This window comes from Euprymna scolopes, chromosome 23 (assembly GCF_053919585.1).
Source record: "Euprymna scolopes isolate OS-2025 chromosome 23, ASM5391958v1, whole genome shotgun sequence".
Classification (NCBI taxonomy): domain Eukaryota; kingdom Metazoa; phylum Mollusca; class Cephalopoda; order Sepiida; family Sepiolidae; genus Euprymna; species Euprymna scolopes.
Genome location: NC_136504.1, coordinates 91,275,978 through 91,299,645, shown reverse-complemented (window position 1 = coordinate 91,299,645; position 23,668 = coordinate 91,275,978). Strand labels below are relative to the sequence as shown.

The following is a 23,668-nucleotide window of genomic DNA, read 5'->3' as shown; positions in this document are numbered from 1 at the left end:
AATAGCACGGAATGACAAAGTTATCGGTTAACAAATGTTTTAATAAATTGTTTTTTCGTTTGGATATCACAAAACAGTTTTTTTAACGAAAAAAAAACTAATAATACTCAGCTAATATACGTTTAATAATATCCATATGAAAATAGTGTTCGCTGTATTTTAAATATAGAACTGGCCCAAATAAATACTCAGAATGTGATATTGTGCTACATAGTTCAATACAAATAATAGCATCACATTGAAGACATAATCTTTATTTTACTCCTTCAGTCCAGCACCTCTTAGCAATGTTCTTCTGTATTTGCCTTCTTCCTTTCGAATGTTCCCCTTTTACGTAAAGTTTTGCTTACTTCTTTCTTCGTGGAAGAACATTTGCACGTCGAAATTACTATAACGTCCCCTCTCTCACCATTACAACAAAATCATATATTATTATTATAATGATACTCGAAAACGAGGTTACATTAAAGGGTTGTGTGTGTCTCTCTCTTCCTCCATCTCTTTCTCCCTATCTCTCTCCCTATCTCTATCTATCTCTCTCTCCCCCTACCTCTCTCTCCCTATCTCTCTCTTTCTCTCTCTGATTATTGTCCAGGATTGCCGGATTTACCTTTTTTAAACTTAATATCGCGAAATGGGTTTTTGGACTTTTGGACTAAGTTTTACTTCCAACATTTTTATTTAGTCTTTTTCAAAGCGTATCGTTAAGGTTTAACTTCGAAAGTAGCAAGGGGAGTATTATCGACTGTCGTACTTAAACGATAAATTCTTTCAGCGCTTTTATTGCTTATCTAGTATTTACACATTCTGAAACAAGCATTTTTCTATAACATTTTCTTAAATAAGGAACTACTTGGAAAAGTATTTAATTATTATTTTAATTATTTTGGGGGGGTTTGCTTTACAATACAAAGAGATTCGTAAAAATGGTAAAAAATACAATCTACAACAAATAAATGTTCGGATTGGCTATAAAAGTTACTTTGCAACCTACCTGAAACATTTATTATAATTAACAACTATGTAACATTAACAACTATATAACAGCTATAAAAGTTACTTTGCAGCCTACCTGAAAATTGGCCTTCGGGACATGATCAAAGTGTAGTATCTGTTCTTCAGATGCTGCACTTCAACTTCTTGTTCTCAGTGGAGGAGAAATCCTTCAAAACTGAGACAATTTTTATTTTTGTTCCTTTTCTCCACGTTAGAAAACGACCCTGGTGTCTAACTCTGTCCCGTGGGGAGGCATTGTAAATAGGAACAACGGCGTTCTTAACATTGTTACAAATGTCTGTTTCATCTTGGTGTCTAGACGTCGTAATTTGATGCGTGTAACGACATTTTGCTTGTAATGCTTTTCAACTTTTATTACATCGTAAAAAAATTCTCACTTCGATCTTTATAAAACATAAAAACGTTGTACATTGTAGCAATTAGTTGTATTTATATTTACGCAAACAAGTCAACATTTACTAGGCAATTTCCACGAACAATGCGTCTTTCTTAGAACTGCACGCATGTGGAACTCTCTTCCGTTTGCCTGTTTCCCAACTGACTATAACTTGGTTGTCTTCAAGTCCAACATAAACAAGTTCTTGATGAACCGCCCCCTTAAGTAATCCTTTCTGCCAAATTTTAATTAATAACAACTACTGCGATAATGTCCCATTGATTCCTGTACACTCAATAACCCTTATGCTCGAGTGGCCTAAAGGCTTTGATAAGTGGTGACTCGTATGTAAAAAAAAAAAATCCTATAGGGATACGAAAGGAAGTTTGCGTGCTAGAATTCTGTTGTTGACAAATATACAAGAAATAGCAAAGATAGCCGCGCTTTGTGCGGTATTTTGCTATACGCCCGTACGTGAAGTAAGTAGATGTTGTATGCGCCACACCAAATATAATCTTAATATGTATCTCATTACGTTATTAGCTCCCGTAACCAAAGGCACAAATCAACTGATTCATCTTTGTTACGGATTTTGTTTATTTAGCTGACATTCTTGTTTGTTCTTACATTCCGTGTTAGCACTCCCGATACATTTCTATGGTAAATAGTTTCATCTGTAAAACACCTAATCCATCTCAATGAATATTTCAAACTTTCTATTTTCTAAACATCAATAACGTCAACATAATAATCGTTCAGGTTAATTGGTATTGCTTCGGGGCGACACATGCCAGGTGGCGGTATTTTGAGAGAGTAAAAATAAATAAAAACAAATGAAAGCTAACAAAAATTACTAAATTTTATGCAGAAAAGGTTGTAAAACATCGGGACTTTTATACATATCGGAATCAAGAAAAATGTGTCCCTATTTTATGAACGACACACGTCAGCGGCGGCATTTGTACAGGCATTAAATAGAAAATAGAAAAAATAATTAACGCTAACAAAAATCGGAATTTTTTTTACCGAAAAGGTTGTAAAAAAAATGGAACTTTTGGAGATATCGGAATCGGAAAAAATGTGTTCCTATTTTAGGAGCGGCCAATGTTAAGAGGGGAATTTTGAGAGAGTAAAAATAGAAAATTACAAAATATCTTAAATTTTATACCGAAAAGTTTTTAAAAAATCCGAAATTTTGGAGGTATTTCAATCGGAAAAAAATGTCCCTATTTTACGAGCGGCGCATAACAGGGAGCGGCATTTTGTGCGGATGAAAATAGAAAAAGTAAATAAAAGCTTACAAAAATGTTAAATTTTATACCGAAAAGGTCATAACCACATCGGAACATTGGGGGTATCAGAATCGGAAAAACGTGTCCCTATTTTACGAGGGGTACATGTTAGGAGCGGCATTTTTAGAGGGTAAAATAGGCAATAAAAAATAAATAAAAGCTAACAAAAAATCTGAAATGTTATACCGAAACGGTTGTAAAAAATCGGAACATTTTGAGGTATCGGAATCAGAAAAATGTATCCCTAATTCCAAAACCGATTGTTTTAACATTTTTAATTAACTTTTTCATTATCGGTATTAATGATAAGTATTTATTGTTTTTAAATTTTCACTAAAATTAAAATGATAATAACATTAAAATACGATGTAAATTTATTTTATTTGTAAAACAAAGTTTTTAAAAAAAGTTGCATAAATTCTCTAGGTAGCCGTTCAAAGAAAGCATTTAATTACATGTTCCAAAAAATGTTTAAAAAATGAAACAAAACATTTTTGGTAAGAAAAATACTTTCAAATATCACTGATAATGAAATGATACAACGGAAAATTGGCAACAAAAAATGACGTAATTTTGAAATTGTAGAAGCAAGTACAGAATAAAAATCGATTGTAAACAGATTTTATGATCGTCATATCGGGGATATAATTTTCAGTGGGAACTAAGTACTACACCTCAAATACTATTTAGGTAGCTGTCTATTCAATAGTTTAAATACTGCCGAATTTCTGTCAAGTTTCGAAAAATCACGGAGTAATTGATTTTTTTTTTACAAACTATTAACAAAATTTTATAATCACTGACGTATTTATGATTAAACCGAAATTTATTATGATGAATTAATTTTGGTAATAGGATTTTAATTTTTTTTCTTTTTTATTAATATAATAACTGTCAAAGATAATGCAAGAAAAATCGACTTACTTGCTTTCAAAAAAGAGTAAATATTTAAAAATATGAATATTTCTGTGAGAGGCACTTGAATCTTATTTAAAACTATGTCGTCTTTAATAATGGTCTTTAACTCTATCCTCAATTGACATTTATTCTGCTGATGCTTAATTTCCATACTTTGCCGAAATTAGTTCCCTGGTGTCTAATTTTCCTACATTTAATTAAATTAAAACAAAAATATAAAAAGTGATTTTAATGTTTTGGATTCATTTGGGACTTTATTTGTTTTTACTTTAATAAGCTGGTGGGTTTTGTCCCGTGCCTTTTGTCCGATCTCCTAGGTGTATATATATATATATATATGTGTGTGTGTGTGTGTGTGTGTGTGTGTGTGTGTGTGTGTGTTCGTATGTGTATATAATAGTGAGTGGGACGATTACAAATTTTTTAGCGATTCTGTCTTAAATTCCCGATCCGATACAATTCCGGATTCTGATTCCGATTCTTTTTAAATTTCTAAACATTTAATTTGCGTTTCGTTCCATATTTTACATCCGTTCGCGGCCGTCACCTCGCGTACAACTTTAGTCAAGGTTGCCTATTCCTTGTATTTTTCTATAACATTTTCTTAAATAAAGAAATACTTTGAAAAGTATTTAATTATTTTTATTATTTTGGGGGGTTTGCTTTACAATACAGAGAGAGTCGAAAAAATAGTAAAAAATGAAATCTACAACAAATAAATGTTCCCATTGGCTATAAAAGTAACCTGGCAACCTACCTGAATCATTTATTGGTGTTTTAGTGTAGTTTTAAACGCTCTTTATTTCACCTTAAATATAAACTTTATAATCGTAAGAATTCAAAAAGGCGAAACATGCACCCTGTTTTGTCTTCGTGAGGTAGGGGCGAGGAACTTCGTTTTCAGATTTCTTTTCGTCCACATGTTTGAAAATTGAACCGCTCAAAAATAAAAAATAAAATACTCAACAGAATGGAAATATGGTCAAAACCATATGTAACATTTCAAATAGAAAATAAAATGAAAGACTCTTTCCCCATAAATTTCTTGTTTTAGGAATGGTGAGTAGTGACGGGTCTCTCTCTCTTTCTCTCTCTCTCTCTCTCTCTCTCTCTCTCTCTCTCTCTCTCTCTCTCTCTCTAGATGTATTTATATATTTTTAGGGTTAGGTCTCTCAGAAAAATAATTTTATAGGGGAGATATATCATCTTTTGTGGTCCTAGTACGGAACAACGTATGAAGGTTCTTATATGGCGTACTATTTGCTCGAATTTTCAAAGAAGGTACCGTAATGAAGAGAATGTAGGAGAGTGGTGCGGCATTCCGTAAAAAGCGAAAAACAAAAGAGGAAGCAAGAAAGAATAAAGGCGCGCTGTTGAAATTCATGAAAAAGAATTTTATGCCCGAAATGGCCGAAACGAAAATCGAAAATCATGCTGAAACCGAAGATGAAGTTGATATTACTAACGTTGATACTCTTACTTCGGAAGTCGGCATTGACAGAGTTGATACATCAAAAACTGTCAATGATGATGATGCGCTTGAAGTTGAAGAATTGGAAAGGCAATCACTAGTTCTCGTGAAAACCTACACTACAATCGATTTTAAAGATGGTGGTGTATGGTCAGTTGAGATTAATCGTAAAATTCGCGCTACGCTTGTTCGACAGGAATCTGCCGCTGTGCAGCACCTTGGTCATGAATTCAAGGAAGTAGTTCGACCAGGAACAAAAGCAAAAGGTGACGTTAAAAAGCTAACTAAAAATGGTTTTATCGGGAATTGTACCACGTTGAGAAAATTTTGAGAACGTGGATGGTGTATTCTCCTTCCATAGAAGCCTTATTTTGCTTCTGCTGCGGATTGTTTTCAACTGGACTGTCGAGTTTTTCTGTTGGAATTAAACCCAAGAAAGTATATTATGTGAAGCTAGCACATCTCGTGCTCAAGCGTTTCTCAACTGGAAGGATCTAGAGATTCGACTTGCTGAAAGAAAGCTAGTTGACAAAGTAGAGCAGCATCTTATTGAGAGGGAAACTAAGAAGTCGCGGGAAATTCTAGCTAGATTGCTGTATATTATCAGGTTTCTCGCCAATCAGAATCTGGCACTACGGAATCGCCAGGAATACGTCGATAATGATGAAAGAGTTTAATAAAACAAAGCGAATTTTGATTAGAATCGGTAAGTCTATTGGCAAAGTATGACCATGTGTTTCGTGAACATTTGGGGAAAGTTTACCTCATAAAGAAAATCGCTACTGCCACCAGAAATTCAAAATGAATTTGTGAGCATTTTAGCAAAGCAGGTGAGAAAAAGAATCATAGATCAGATCAAGTAAAGCAAATATTTTTGCATAATTTTTGATAGCACTCCCGATGTATCTCACAGGACCAGATGAGTGAGGTGTTGCGATACATAGAAATTGAGAAAAATAAAGTGACAGTGGAGGAGTCGTTTCTCCGCTTCATCGAGACAAAAAGTAAAAGCGCGGAGGACATTTCTAAACTTGTTTTAAGGGAACTGGAGAACAATGGGATTCAGATTAGTGACTGAATTGGCCAGGCATTTGACAATTCTGCTATTCTGTCAGGCCGCCGATCGGGTGTGCAGAAACGAATCTCTTAAATCAGCCCAAAAGCTAATTTTATGCAATGCACTAACCATTCATTAATTCTGGCTTGTGTACATGCCACTTCTGTAACAGTTCACTCTGTTACATTTTTGGCATACTGGATCGGTTATTCTCGTTCTTTCTGCATCTACAAATCGCTGGCACCTCTTGATTCAGTTGACCGGTCTAAGTATCAAGCGGACTGTGGAAACTAGATGGATTAATCGAGCAGATGCTGTAAATGTTGTGGTAAAAAATTATTGGAAGTCGTCATTTCTCTGAAACAGCTGACAGAAGAAGTAGAAAATGCAACGTCAAGAACAGATGCATCTGTAATTCTGAACTCGGTATTGTCGTTTCCGTTTCTTATATTTTTGAGTTTTGGGAAAACTATTCTCCCAGAAATCAATGATGCCCAGAAGTATCTTCGAGAAAAGGGGCTGGATATGCAACAAAGTTCTGTCAGGCTGACGTCGTTGAGAGATCGCCTTCTTCAGAATAGAGAAAAGCTGGTGGGCACTGCAATAGATGAGTAAAGAATTCTCTGCTCTTAAATGGGGATAAACATGGAGCATCGTATCCGCAAAAAAGTAAGGAATACGTCGTGAATGATTGAATGATGCAGCGCGGGGGTTTGATACTGAGTTGAGACATGAAAGGCTGTCTGTCATAGAATGGTTGAATGAAGAAATATCTTGCAGATATCAACAAGTTCACAATATTTTAATTGGAATCCATTATCGAGATGAGTATTGTTTTATTTATTTTATTCATTGCGGACCATTATCTTCATCTTTTTTCTTAGTTGTTTCACGACGTTTCGGCCAACTATTCCTCTCGCCTTCGTCAGGTGGTAACCGCGACGGATAGGAATAAAAATAATATATACCATTCAGTACGGAACCGACCACGGAAGACGATAAAATAAACATGAGTTTATAAGACCAAAAAATTCAACCTTGATCGCCCTTCGGGGCCCGTGGTGCAGTTGATAGAGACGTTGAATCTCTACGGTACCAGGTGAGAATTGTCTGAAGATAGCGGTTTCAATTCTACCCAAAGCCGGCCAGAGGCTTACTTGGCCAAAAACCTGGTGAGACGACAACAACTATCGAAGGCAGTAATTGCAGTAAATTCAGTCAGGAGATTCAGAGTTCCTATCCGTTGTGGTTACCACCTGACGAAGGCCAGGGGAATAGTTGGCCGAAACGTCATGAAACAACTAAGAAAGGATAATAGTCCGCAATAAATAAAATTAGTACTTTTTGTGCTCGCATTTTTCTATTATAATCCATAATTTCTCCATGCTTCCAGTAAATTCACTTGTTCTGTGTTTAATTTCAGTCTTATATTTTGCCCCATAAACGTAACATACACATATGTAATAACAATGTACGGCACTCGTCTGCTTCAAGAAAATCACCCCAATTATCTCCCTTTCATTCTTTCTGTTTCATGTGTTACTCCTCTTTTCGCGACAGCAGTGAATTAGTAGCAACACTAGTCGCTGAAGCGACGTGGTTGCAATGGAAACCACCTACATATTCTCACCTCCTTGCGTTTACGAATTTGAACGCCACTTAATTCATCATATCTTTTCTTTTACCGAACGAAAATTGAAATTTTTTTCACAATATAGCTAAGAAGGTGATCTATAAACTATCATTTTTTTTACATGGGAGTCATCACTTATCAAGGCACAGGAGCCACTCGGGGATGAGGGATATTGTGTGTACAGTAATCACTGGGATAGTATCGTAGTAATAGTTAGTATTGGGGATTTGATAAGGTGTCATTACTTAAGGGGACGGTTCGTCATGAATTTGTTTGTGTTGGACTTGAAGACATCCAAGTTGAATTCGGGGGGGGGACAGGAAAGCGGCAGAGAGTTCCACAGCCGTGCAGTTCTAAGAAAGAAGCGTTGTTCATGGAATCTACGTTTTGATTTAGGCACGGATAAAAAGTGGGGAAAATATTGACAGTGGTTTCAGCTAGTCGGGTGTTTTTCGTGAAAAATTAGTGAGGGAGGGCCAGAGAATGGAGCTCAGACGAGCACTTGCCATAGAAATAATGATAAAACAGAGACAGGCTCGCAACGTCTCTTCTGTGGGAGAGAGGTTGCAGGGAAGAGAAAAGGGCATCCTCCACCAAGCCATGAAGTCTATTTTGTACTCTGTCAAGGCAGGATAGACTGTTTTTAGCAGCTCCTGCCCAGATGTGGCAGCAGTTCTCCATCCTTGGACATACATGGCTTTTATGCAGATAGAGAATTGCATCATTAGTGAGATATCTTCAAGAGCGGTAGAAGGATCCCACCATTTTCCCAGCGATCTTGGCCACAGACTTGATGTATATAAAAAAAAAAAAATGTAATTGAATAAATGAGTGAGCAGTGAAGCTTTAAAGTAATTCTAAATGAGTAAAACTGCCACTTAACCATATATTCAAACATATTGCTAAAGTACATATACTTTAATTTTAGTTAAGCAATAACAAAGCCACTATTTCGGTTAAATAAGGGCCTTCTTTGGGTGACTGAAACGTCTGGTTTCATGGAGACAAGATCCTAAAAATCTATAAAAGAGCCTATTCCCATGTTTAGGCTTCCCGAATAATGGCATTTGGGACTGAACGAATAGTTTTGTTGTAGTCCCTGCATGTAATTTATTTACATAAAATTAAGTAAAAACATATCTTACTCTTTTTACTAAGCACCATCATAAACCTCGACAATGGAAGAACAGACAACAAATAAACGTGGATTTATAAGACCAAAAACCCAACCTGGATCGCCTTTCGGGGCCCGTGGATAGAAACGTTGAATCTCTACGTTTCCAGGCGAGCATTGTCTGAAGATAGCGGTTTTAATCTGACCAAAGCCAGCCAGAGGCTTACTTGGCCAAACGTGATGAAATAACAACAGCTATGAAAGGCAGTAATTGCTGAGAATACAGTTTGGAGATAGGGAGTTCCTATCCCGTCGCAGTAACTACCTGACGAAGGCCAGAGGTATAACTGACCGAAACGTTGCGAAACAACAACTAAAAAGATGAGGATAATAGTCAACAATAAATTAATTAATAAATAATACTCATCTCAATAATGAATTCCAATTAATTAAATAATATATATACCATTCGGTACGGACGCAACAATGGAAGCTCGGCTAATAAATAAATGTCGATTTATAAGATCAAAAAATCAAAGTTTGATCACCCCCTCGGGTTCCGTGGCACAGTGAATGGAGACGTTGAATATCTACGGTTCCAAGTGAGCATTGTCTGAAGATAGCGGTTTCAATTCTACCCAAAGCAGGTCAGAGGCTTAGTCGGCCAAAACATTTTGAGCCAACAATAACCATCGAAGGCAGTAATTACTGTTAGTAGATTCAGTTCCTATCCAGAAGAATAGTTGACCGAAACGTCGTGAAACAACATGTAAAAAGATAATAGTCTGCAATAAATAAATGGACTTGTTATTTTTTTTTTTTACTTTTGATTAATGTGACCTGGAATTATATATATATATATATATATATATATATATATATATATATATATATATATATATATATAAGGTTCTCTTATTACCTGCCGAGGCCTGCACTTGGTTAGTGACAGCAGACGCTGTAGTAAACCAAACTGGATGCTGAATGCCATTGTCTCAATATATATATATATATATATATATATATATATATATATATATATATATATATGAAATAAAAATAGAGAAAGAAATATATATATATCTTTCTATATATATATATCGTTCTATATATATATATATATATATCGTTCTATATATATATATATATATCGTTCTATATATGTATATATCTTTCTCTCTCTCTCTCTCTCTCTCTCTATATATATATATATATATATATATATATATATATATATATATATATATCTCAATAGATCAGTCTGTATTTATATTTAATGTATTTTTATCAGAACGCATTATGTGTAATCTTGTGACAAAACTTTTAAATACTGGATTAAAAAGTACACTTTAATCTGTCTTAGAGATTGCCTGTTATTAGCAATATTGGTTATCGATTTTCCGATGATATTTTTTCATATCTTTTAATACTGTCTATATAATCGGTGACAGAAAATAAATGTTTATGAACTAAAAATCGGAAAATAAATCGAAACCAAGCAACATGTGGCGATTTTTTTTTTTTGGTAAAAACTTTTAGCATCTAAGATTATGTAAAGCTGCACCGCGTATCAATGTTAAAGAAAATGTTCTGTGTTAAACAGAAAACGTATCAGATTTGACGCATAAAATCTACAGAGTATTGGCAATTCCTTATACGCACTTGTCGAGGACACCCTGCGTGATTTGAAGGTGGAGAGATGTAAGGCTGGTCTTTATCGATAGGCTCAATCATTTTCGTTTTACTGGTCAATTATCGTGACGTATATTCAAATAAAATATACTTCTAATATTTCTAGTATGTTTGATCTTTTTGCCGGGAGATATGGTGTGGTAAACAGTCAACAGGTAAAACGGTCGTAACTGTTCTTTGGAATACCGAAAAAGAAGTTCTTATGTATAAGTTCCAGGATATAAAGATTTAAATAGTTTTCCTAGAATTACAACCCGGCTAGTAATGTAGGTCACACGTGTGTGTAGACATTGCGTTTTGCAATATGATTGTTTTGATAATTGCAAGGTTGAAACGTTGACAGGTGTCTATACATATTATGGTTTCGCTTTCTAGATATGTCAATCGGGTGAAGATGTTACAATTTTCAAATTTGCATAATCCATCGAGTCATTTTCTGACAATTGCAAAACTTTGCAAAGAGGTATCAAACATATGAATATTTTTTTTAAAAGACGTGACTTCAGAAACCAAGACTGCATCATCTGGGAAACGCTTTCCTTTCAAAAACAACTTCATTGCGAGGAAGAGGTGAAAGTTAGAGAGGGCAAGGTCAGGAGAGTAGGGAGGATGGGGGAGGATTTCATAACCACACGCCCGTGCTTCTGACCTGGCGACATGCGAGTTGTGGACTGGAGAGTTGTCCTGCAGGAGGAGGGTACCTTTGCTGGTCTTGCCCCGCCTCTTGATTTTGATAGCTTCCCTTAATTTCCTCAAAATTGAAGCATAATAGGGTCATGTAATTGTGGTACCCTTTGCAAGGAAATCTGTCATCACTACTCCGTCCTGGTCCCAGAAAATTGTGAGCATGACCTTGCCAGCGGAGGGCTGCACATTTGCCTTCTTTGGAGGTGGAAAGTCCAAGTACTTCCACTGCATTGACTGGACTTTGGTCTCTGAATCATAGTGATAGACCCAGGTTTCATCCTGTGCAATCAGTTATTTGAAAAACGTGGAATCATCTTCTGGGCACATCTCCAAATTCATCATCAAGCACTCGACGCGTCCTCGCTTCTGGAATGGTGTGAGCAACCTGGGAATAAATCTGGCAGACACCATATGCAAATGAATGATGGTTTCCACTGACCCTGTACAAATTTTGACATCTTCGGCTATTTGGCGAATAGTAATGCGCCGATCTTCCAAAATGGCTGTCTCAACTTGGATAGATGCCTCATCAATGGTAGAAGGGGGGCGACCAGGTCTGGGAGCTGTATTCACAGACATCCGGCCATGTTTGAATTCACGATGCCAGCATTTTACAAGGTCATATGATGGGGCATTATCACCATAAGTTTCTTTCATTTCATCAAAAGTCTCCTGTGGTGTGCGTCCTTTCAAATACAAAAACCGGATGACTGCTCGGCATTCAACAGGTTCCATTTCACATCTGACTCAGTTCAAACACCTGTAAAACAGAAACCACAATTAGTTTAGAGCTGTAATTTGACACATAACCCGTAGAGATATGAATCATTGCATATAAAAAATTCAGCTTGATCAGACAACTGGAAGTGGGTCAGGGGCATTACTTATTGCACGCCCCTCGTACGCTGCCTTGACAGATTTCAAAAACCAACTTCGAAAACTAATTGGTGATGAGATTTTCTTCTCTCTGCAGCCACTTCCTACAGAAGAAACGTTGCGAGTCTATGGTTATTTTCATGACAAATCGGCAATTTCCCTCACTCCTTATATATGCCTAAATCTAAACTGGCCGGCTTTGGGTAGAATTGAATAAAACTCCTTTCCTTAGAACTGTCCTTTCGTGGGACTCTATTCCGCTGGCTTATTTTTAGGATAACTGCAGCATGATCGTCTTCAGTCTAATATAAACAAGTTTTTTTTTCATTAAGGTCTCTCCTTAAATAATCAAATTTTAAATTAATTTTGGCTTTAATATTAAAGGCACTAAACATAATAATCATTAATTGAAATTAGATTCTACATTTAATATATAATTTTAAAGTTAATAAAATCATTACTATCCAATAAATAAAAAGGAGGGTCGCAAAACGAGAGTTAAACGTGAACTCGTGAGATATATATATCAACTTCCTGTTATAAAATAGATTAGTATTCACTGAAAAGAGCTTGATATCGGTATATAAAACGATCCTAATTATCGGGTTTGAAACCAACGGTACCAATGACTTGGTCCAGCTAAAAACATTTCTGTAAACAAACTATAAATACGCTCTTATTTTCGGATATGCCCTATAATTGCGCACTCTGCTTGATTTCTTTTTCAAAAAAAAATAATATTTATATAATTATTTCCTCGGTAAAATAAAAGGAAATCATTAACGAATTAATTAATACATTATTAAATGAAGTGGTTCTCCGTTAGGAATAATCTGTACTCTGAATGCTTACTAGAGTTAATTTTATTACTCGGCGCCAGGTTTACATTTTTGTGGTTTGGAATTTCAAGAATTCCATAAAATAATCGAAATTATAGAAAAATCCAATTTCGTTCGTGTAATTATTTTAGAATGACATTCTTGGACATGAGATGAAATTTAAGTTTGCCAATTAATAATATTTAATCTAATATTGTGGCAGTTGATTTCATGAGCTTGTCATCCGATTAGATTTTTAAAGTAAACTTGCTCAACTCGTTCCAAATGGGGACGTAATTTCCTCAACGGGAATGTATACTTATAACTAGATTTTTTCGGATTATTCTAGCATTACACAGTAAAATTTTATTAATATGTATGTATATGTATGCTTATATATATATGTAAATATATGCGTATACATACATATATATATATGTTAATATATCTTGAGATATATAGATATATTATTTGAAGGTAAACAGTTACACATGGTCGCTACAAACAGCCATCTGTTTCAGTCAATGAGACTTCCTCAGGCGAGCCTGAACCCATCGACGCCACAAAGAAAAATCTTTTTCTTTGTGGCGTCGATGAGTGCAGGCTCGGCTGAGGAAGTCTCATCGACTGAAACAGATGGTTGTTTGTAGCGACCATATGTAACTGGTTACCCTCAAATAAAAATATTTTCTCTTGTTATTGAGCACTATCTAACAACCTCGTGGTATTCATTAGCCCTGACTTTTGAACATCTCAAACCTATATATATATATATATATATATATATATATATATATACACACATTATTTCTATACGGCATAATCACGTTGACCAACAGGTTCTCGTCAGATGATCTAAATTAAGCAACGTTGAGCCTGGCTAGTACCAGATTGATGACCATTTGAAAATTCAAGGCGTTCCGCTTATCTCGGCATTGTTTCCAGTTGTCCTGAACCTCAACTTGCCACTGATATTTAAAAACACCAACTCAGGAGAGATGTTGTTGAAGATTGCGCAACTCTTGCCACAAAAATTCCACGTGCAGTCACCCTTCCAGTATGCATCTGTCATGACTAAAGAAAGCCACCATATTTTTTTTTTTTTTTTTTTTTATTACATTTTCACCCCAAACAAGGCAAATTGCCACTTTGGTGTAAGGGGCTACTATCAGGGGCAACAACTACTGGGGTACTATGTAGGGATTTGGGCAGCAAGGTGTCGGTTCACGTTACACTTGAACTTCTGCACGTCAGTACTGTTGGGGAAGCAGGGACCTGGAATGGAATTCCAGAGTCTTGCGGTTCTGGGGAAGAAACTATTGGAGTAAAAAGATCTTTTACATCTAGGGACCTCTACAGTGTGGGGGTGGGATCTAGTAGCCTGTCTGGTTTGTCGAGGGTGCTCGCGTCGTGGGGGCACAAGTGATTGCAGTTCATCAGAGCATTCACCACTAAAATACTTGTAGAAAAGGCAGAGGGATGCAACATTACGTCGATGGGACAGAGGCTGAAGCTTAGATGCCAGTTCAGGGCCTATCAGGTTTGCGACTCTCTTTTGAACCTTGTCAAGGAGCGAGAGACTAGTAGCAGATGCACCAGCCCAGATGTGGCAGCAATACTCCATACATGGGCGAATGGTGGCCTTATAGAGGTACAGGATACTTTCGGGTGTTAGTAGTTTTCTAGCACGGTAGAGAGAGCCTACCTTTCTTGCAGCGGCCCTGGCAATGCCTTCAATGTAATTGTTCCAACTCATGTTTCCTGTGAACGTTAGGTCAAGGAGTTTGAAAGATGGACTCTCAGATAAAGAGTCGTTAGCCATTGCTATTGGTGGTAGAGAGGGTTTCTTGTAATTATTGAATGAAACTAGTTTAGTCTTGGCAGCATTGAACGCGACCAACCACTTTTGTCCCCATTCCACTACAGATTGGAGGTCTTCCTCTAGTGTTTCTGCCATTTCTTTAGAAATGTGTTCATTCGTCTTCCTGTCGTGTCTGCCATAGAGTGTAGTGTCATCAGCATATATACCCATCTCAGAGGCAATGTTGTCGGGGAGGTCATTTATGAATATCAGGAACAATAGAGGTCCAAGGATAGAACCCTGGGGCACTCCCGCATTTATATCATATTGTTTAGATGTGCGACCGTCGAGGACTACCTGGATTTTTCTCTTATCTAAGAAGGATTTAATTATGTTAAGTATTCTACCAGTGATACCGTATGATCTGATTTTACTGAGGAGACCCTCATGCCATACCCTGTCAAAAGCCTTAGATATATCTAGAGCTACCGCTCTGCCTTCCCCCGCTTTGTCCAGTGATTGGTATATACGTTCAGAGATCACGGTGAGGATGTCTGCTGTGGAACGGGCTTGTCTAAATCCATATTGTTTGTCAGTCAGTAGTTTAGCATCTGTAAGATGATGGACTAGAGCATGGTTAATTATGGTCTCAAATATTTTGGCAAAAAGTGGGAGGAGGCTAATGGGGCGATAATTTGATGGGTCTGTCCTTTCGCCAGAATTCTTGAATACTGGTACAACAGAAGCAGTTTTCCAACAGCCCGGAAAGCAAGCTTCATTAAGACATTTGTTGTAGAGTTTGGAGAGAACTGTAGCTACTTCGGCTGAGCACTTTTTTAATAGCACAGCTGGGATAAGATCGGGTCCACATGCTTTTGAGGTGTCAAGGTTTTTTATGATAGCATGCACCTGAGCAGGGGTGGTTTTCAGATCGTCTAGTGTGGCGTCTGTCCGCATAGGAAAGTCAGGTAGGGGGTGGTTGGAAGGGTCCAGTGTGGAGTTTGAGGCAAACCGACTGGCAAGCATGTTAGCCTTGTCGGTTGCTGAGGAGACAACCTCGTGATTGTTGGTTAGTAGGGGAATTGTTGATTGCCCATTATTTACTACACTGTTGTAGATTTTCCAGAAGTCTCGAGTTCCTAGTTTTTGTGCTTCGATGCGCTTTTTAGTGGTTTCCGTAAATTCTCTCTTAGCTGTCGCTATTTATTTCTTAACGTTATTTCTAGCTTCTATATACTTCAGTCTGTTTGAACTGGACTTATGTCGGTTAAACCTACGGTATGCATGCTGCTTTTGAGTAATGGCAGTTGCACAAGTCGACGTAAACCATTGGGGAGAGTGGGGCTTACTATAAAATTTCCGCATGGGAACATGCGCTTCGATTGCAGTTTTGAACCAGTCAGTGGTCTCGTTTGCACACTGTTCAGCAGGGAGAGAGAAAATATTTTTCCATGGAGCATCTCTAATTAGTTCCCTGATGGCTTCCCATCATTTTTATATATACATTTGTGCATGTTTATATATATATATATATATATATATATATATATATATATATATATATATATATATATATATATATATATATAAATGTGTGTGATGTGCGTGTATTATACTCTGGTCTTATGCTTACTCGTATAATGTAACCTTGTACTACATGCTTTATGATCGGGTAACCAGCGACCAAACCGGTTACCCCCAGGAGCTATGTCTTGTGAGGGTGTAGCTAGTCTCCCAAAAGAAATAAATACAAGATGTGTCAATGGCGCATGAGCACCTATTGGGTCAACGGCCAACTAGAATCTATGCTTTTTATGAGGCGGCAGATGTAGCTCCTCAGCTTAAAAGAAAGCAATTCTTCCAGGACAAAGTAAACTCTGATGGAAAACTACATGAAAATGTATAGGTAAACACATAGGAAGTTTACTGAGGTAGATGCGGACGCCTCAACCACTGCATATTGATCCACCTAGGAGAATGTAAACTCCAAATATGAAACTTGAGTGTATGGGATGTACTAATCGTGCCAATTAGTGTGCCATCGGAAAACTATATCATCCTAGAAAGCTCAACTCACTATAAATAAACTCCCGCATTATTATCTCCTTGACCTTTTTTTGTTTCTTTGTGATGCACTCTTACAGATATTACTTAACTTAAAGTTTCAAGTCCACTGTTTTGGCGACGTATACAAGTCCAACTAACTGGGAATATGTGGTTCGAATTGTTCATGGTGGCGATTCTAAACTTATCTTTACATCGCTTCAATTTGTCTTATTGAAGTGAAAGGCGTGATTCGGTGGAGTAACGAGTGACAAAAGCAACTTTTCTAGGAGAGAACCGCTTACTTCCTTGAGGGGGGTGGGAGTAGAAAACGTATCCCCAAAAGTTGCTTTGCCTAAAAATCTACCTAATAACTGCGACTGGCGGATTGTTCATTTAGTGGTAACAAAATTGAGCACAAGAAAACATTAATATTTTTAAAAAATAAAAAATAAAATAACAAGCTTACAAATCGGGTTTCCACCTTTGTCAGCATGAAAGCCCGAATGTACGAACACTACTTGAGAATGAATTGTCTGAAAGGCTGCACTGCAGGATTTCTCTGTTAGCCAGGGAGCTTTCTCTGCATGACATTGACATTGCTGGTCTCTCTGATGCACGTCTTGCTGATGACGGTCAACTCACAGAAACAAGTTATGGTTTTTCTTTCTTTTGGGAAGAGAAACCTGCTGATAAACCGGGAGAACACGGTGTAGATTTTTCCATGAAATCCTTCCTCTTATAAAACTTGCAGAAACTTTCATTTGGTAAATCAGATCGTATTATTTCGTTGCATCCTCATCTACGACAAAAACGTGTTGTCACAATCGTGTCAGTTAATGCACCAATCAAGAAAACCCTTGAAGCAAACATTCTCTCTTTTTATGATGAACTATTTCTCAACATCCCTGATGATGAAAAGATCATTCTACTTAGCGATTTGAATGTTAAAGTGGGGAAAAATTCTTAAACTTTTCAAATGTTTAGGTGCTCATACATTGGAAAATGCCAACAGTAATGGCCTCCAGCTTTTGCAATTTGATCCTGGAGTTAGAAACGCGTGGTTTTGCACGAAAAGCAAATACCAAGGTAGATGGCAACACCCACATTCTAGAGACTGGCAGGTGATAGATTATGCTAGAGTTTGCTGGCGTGATCTACAAGATCTACACCTTGTTTGAGCTATGATAGGTGTTGAATGTTGGACGTAACTTGCCTGGTAATAGCCAAAACAGAACTTAAGATTCGTCCCAAAGCACGACATATCAATTGATTTCGTGAACTTTTGAAGTTGATAACATTAAAAATAATGATGGCGTTGGTCATATTAAAAAAAGCTTGAAAGTTTCTTCATCTCCTCCAAACAAAGTATAACTTTCAGAGCGCATTTACCCTTGTCGCACTGGATGGAAGAAATTCATGAGAACTATGTCAAGTAACAATAATCAGTATGATACAACACAGTTTATTACTGCTATTGTTCTTCTTTGGCCAGACACAAAGTGTATTACCTGTACTCGCTCTGAAAACGCGGCGTTTTGATTTATCAAGGTAATGGTTATTTTTTTCCAATACAGAGATCTCCATTTTAAGATATCGTCATGTATAAAAACAACATTGGCGTGATATGGGAGAGATGTAAATAGCGACGGTTCAATACGCTTATTAAACATGACTAGAGAAAATAATGTGTATATTATAACACCTAATCGCGCTTAAATTTATTCAAACTTTTACCAGACGGGGGTATATATGTACTACGTACACTGGAAATGTTCTTTGTTTTAATTGCATTCAGAAAAAATAATTGTTCGAGCCTTACGTTGGAGGCTCATGACGTAACTCATTGGACACAATTTATAAATTTGTATTCTTGCCAACTTAAACGATTTTCTAAACGGAGTTAAGTACGCTGATTGCAGTTAAAACTCGTAAATGTTAATGTTTTAAAAATGACGCGTTATTATTACAATTGTCTCTGTTTAACTTCAGGAATCACAGGAACTGTGAGTATTGACGAAAATGGTGACAGAAATGCCGACTATTCACTCTTAGACATGGATCCATTGACAGGAAAATTCGAGGTAAGAATACATGTTGGTACTTTTTTAATGTTTGATCATCCGTTCTGTTTGTTATATTTATGTTTTTAATAGTTTACGCAGAGATTGGAGCCATTTTAGTTTGCATTCTGATACGTTAATTACGTCTTCAGAGGTATTAAACATTTTGTGATTGCAAAGGTCTTAAGTACATAGATCATTAATGAAATCTTACAATAAAATCATCATTGATTGCAATTGTTGCATTATACTTTCCCAGAAAAGTTAATTACGTTAATTAATTGCAACATAATTTCCATTAAACCAGAGAGAGCAGTTAAGCAATTACCAAGTATAAATACACTTAAATCCTAAAATTATAAATGTAATAGGAATAGTGATATGATTAGTTACTACTGCATGCATAATTTGCACGCGATCATAATTGAATATAACATAAAAATATTAAATAGCTATAACTAATGCAATAAGTAAAATAAGCGGTATCAGCATAGAAAAAAATCCTAAGAATAACACCAAATCAACATCTACTTATGCAAGTGCAGAATCGGGCCCCATTGCCCTCTGATGAAGAAACGCTTGACAAATAATATTGTATATAAAGATCAAGTACAGCAACAACAATAGTGGAGCAAATATCAAAAACAAATACAAATCATTTATTTATCTGATGATAAGAATGTGAAATGTAGCAGGAAACGCGTCTATCTATGAATGTGGACAATTAACCAACAGAAATATCGATATTTGGGCGAAAGAATATAATTAAGCTGAACCTGCTAGCAGCAAAAGAGTAGGATTATTAGGTTGGGTCTACAGGAAAATACTAAATGATAAAACAAAATAATACCTGCTCAACGATTAACAGGGGTTCATAAATTTCTTAGTTGACATATTAATAATTCCAACTTTTCCATTTTATTCCTAAGTAAATTATCGAAGTATAAGTTATAATAATTAACAAGGATGTAGACAAATATAAGCGTTAAGACAGAAATAGTGTCGATAGTTAAGCACTGATTAAGTAATAAAATAAATGAACTGTACATGGATTAAGATCGCAGCCTTTACGGATGAAATGAATGTGTTTAACACACACTTTTCTACTCCTTGCACGATGATAAATTGGCCCGATATTATACTTTTCACTGCATTAATTGCGCATGTTCCTAGGAACTCTAAGTATCGAATGTCAAATCATTCAATACTGTATACTAGTGAAATAAATACATATGACAGTATGACAATGTCTGATTTTTCTTATATCTAAACTATTATTTTATTCCTTATCTTTCATCGAATATTTTATGTATTATATGTAATACATATAATATTCGATAAAAGATAAAAGTTATATATATATTCTTTCATCAGAACAATAAGAAGTTGAGGGGAAAATTTTAAAAATCTTTTACGGCCATGGCATTTCGAAGTTAAATGCTTCTTATCAGGAGAGAAGGGAGGCAGAATTATTCACTCGGAAATAAAAATCAACAGTACATCCTAAGTGATCTTTTTAAGGGGTCTGGATATATATTACCATCGTGAGAAAGCTAGCAAATATGGATAAAAATACATTGTCGATATATTATATAAAGGACAAATATCTGTATGTCTATCTACAACTTGTAAAATATAAGACCAGGGTCTACAAGGTTGATGCTTCTTAATCGACGTTACCCTGGCTGTATAATACCTTATATGAACGAATCATTATCTAAGGAGTCAACTGGCCATTGATATCATTTAATGTAGACTTTAACGCACAGCATTTTTCATATTATTACGTAGTTTGTTTTCTAGCCACTAATTAAAAGAGAACTAACTCTGATTTGTTTTACACTATTATTTCCCCTATGCAACTCGATTTATGTGTATGTATCCAAGTTGAGTAATGGGTTAGTTGGTACAGAGGCGGAGATACGTGAAAACTGGGGAAGAGGAAAGGCAAAGAGTATAAGGTATGTTACACTTTTGCTGGATATTTTACAAATATTTTGCTTGTAATGTGTGTTCTCTCTTGAATCCTGTTCTGTTGACACTTATCTAGACCTTATTTCTTACTTTTTTCTCTTTCTTTCAATTAGCTGAATTAATGGATGGAATTAAAAAACAAAAACAAATAAGCCATTATCTTCATTCAAGGATACGTTTATTTTCTACATCAGTTGGCAAATAAATTGATTACATTTTCCACCCAACTGTACAGGTAGTGGAACTCAGACAAAGAATTTGTATTGACATCATGAATCAAAAATAAAGTGAATTTATCTTTCTTCTCTGCCACCTACTTTACTCATGACGAAATAATATGTGACTTAATCAAATCTTGTTTTTCAACTTTTAATGGAATTTTCGACGACTCTATTTTCATGTTTACTTTGGCTTCGTGTGAAATACTACTGTTTAATAATATTTTTACACAGCTAGGTACCTGCAAAGTAAAAAATGTGATTTATAGCTGCACAGTATCACAAACCTCAAATATAAATTAGGTTAGTAGCAACCATATAAATTCCTTCTCACAGACTAACTCCACCACACAGTTAATCAATGACAGCACCCTATTAACCTATTTACCACTCAAATACAACCAAACCTATTACATACAAATACCACTCTTAATCTAGCTGACAACAAATATATTAAACAAAATGCAATTTACTTCGGGTCCACATTTGTACTTATTAAACACAGGAACTCCACGCATAAGCACTCCTTCAAAAATCTTTCCTTGAAAAACCGAACTTTATCTAAACATATTTGGCAACTTAATGATAGAATTTAAAATGAGAAATGATAGGATCTTATAAAGAATATATGCCTGAGGACAAATTCTGCGCACTTTGTAGATAGGAAGCCTTGATATTTTAAAATATAATGACACTAGATCCATTCTCTTACGTAAACTAAAAAGACGAAATTCTTACGGGATGCATTCATAAACGTTGGTTTAGGTTCGACAAATTTAAGCCACCATGAATCATAACATTTTCTAATTACTAATCTATTTTAAAATTTATAATTTATAACTTAATAACTATTATTATTATCATTATTTTCTATTTTAATTTATTATCTATTTCATTTTGAATTTATGTTATGTTATTAATATTAGTTCTATAAATATTATAGTTACTATTATAAATAATATTATTATTTAATTACTTCCAAAAAGATTCATGGTATTACTATTATTGATTGTATTAATATTACTATGTTTAAAACATTGTATAAAAAATAACTAATTCATAAATAATTAGTGGTGACCTCCTTTTGAACAATAAAAGTTTTCTTTATTTTTCTATTTGAGTATCATTTTGAAAAATAGCAGTTATCTCCCTTTATAATTATTTAATTTAAATTCAAATATAGATTTTCAAACGATTTTAAACTGGTAATATTACTTTATTAGCATTTCCTTTGAAGTTTGTATACATAACCATTTATAAACTACATGCATGCCAATGAATAGATTGATGATAATACTTACGGGCTTTAAAGGCGGACGAATAAAAAGTGTATATATTTTTATTAGAAATATTAAAGATATCCCCTCTAACCTTATTTTTTCACCCGATTTTATTTTATTTTACTGTGTTTATCAACATCAAAATAAGTAATTGTTTTTCTTTATATTTTAAATATTTTCCAGAGATATCTGCCTTACTTAAAAAAATGCTCGTTTTATTTTTGGTGTCTTTAAACCCCCACTCACTCTTTTTGCTGATGAGGAGACTTTGTTTTATAAAATCAAATGATAGAATTATTGTCAAAGACGTATTGTCTGTCTCTTATAAAAGCATCGTTTCCGAACCGATCGTATCATTTATTGATTTTGTTTGTTCTTCCTTTTGAAACCGATTTTTAATTTTAATTATAAATTATCAATCATTCTACTAATATATATATATATATATATATATATATATATATATAACACCAGCGATGGTTGACGTTATGTTGTTTTGAAAAAAGAAAAACCGAATGAAATTATGAAATAATCAACGTTTCGTCCCTATTTCAGAGGACATCTTCAGGATATTAAAAGGAAAAATGCAAGAAAAGAAAAAGATCATAGACCATACGAAAATGAGAAGAAAACAGTGTTTGAATCCTACCCATATCGGGAAAGACAAACATGTGTGTGTATGGGAAGATGTGGTTGTTCAATGTCTATATATACTCTTTTAAAAAGCGTTAAATAAGTATGTAGACTTTCTCTCTGTCTCACTAAACTTATTCATTTTGTTGCCATATTTAAGGATTAAAGGAAAACGGTTAACCAGGATCTGTTTTGATATTTTGATCTTTGATTATTATTTTCCCTATGCTAAGGGGCTAAATGGTAGAAGCCCGTTCTTTGCGTAATAGTATTAGTGTTTAATATTAGTGCTGATTCTAAAAGTCTTCTTTTAGCTCTATCTATCACGTATTTTATAATTTTCGCATGATCTAAATTAAATGAATGATCGTCTTCTGCACAATGGCAAAAGAGTGCATTTAGGGCGTTTCTATTCCTTATATCTCACACATATTTTTGTCTTTCCCGATATGGGTAGGATTCAAACACTGTTTTCTTTTCATTTTCGTATGGTCTATGATCTTTTTTCTGTTCTTACATTTTTCCTTTTAATATCCTGAAGATGTCCTCTGAAATAGGGACGAAACGTTGATTATTTCATAATTTCATTCGGTTTTTCTTTTTTCAAAACACACACACACACACACATATATATATATATATGCGACCCTTGTTTCCTCGGTAAAGTAAATAAAAAATGGCTGACGAGAGCTTAATATTATTTAC

General features: G+C 35.2%; 1 protein-coding gene across 1 annotated transcript in view; it reads left to right on the top strand.

The window, feature by feature from the left end:
* Nucleotides 1-23,668, top strand: part of LOC145246050 (atrial natriuretic peptide receptor 1-like) — a 1,007,513-nt gene that overhangs the window by 448,478 nt on the left and 535,367 nt on the right. Inside the window, exon 5 of the mRNA XM_080107893.1 lies at nt 18,788-18,879. Within this exon, the coding sequence (XP_079964019.1) occupies nt 18,788-18,879 (92 nt within the window). The remainder of the gene's footprint in view (nt 1-18,787; nt 18,880-23,668) is intronic.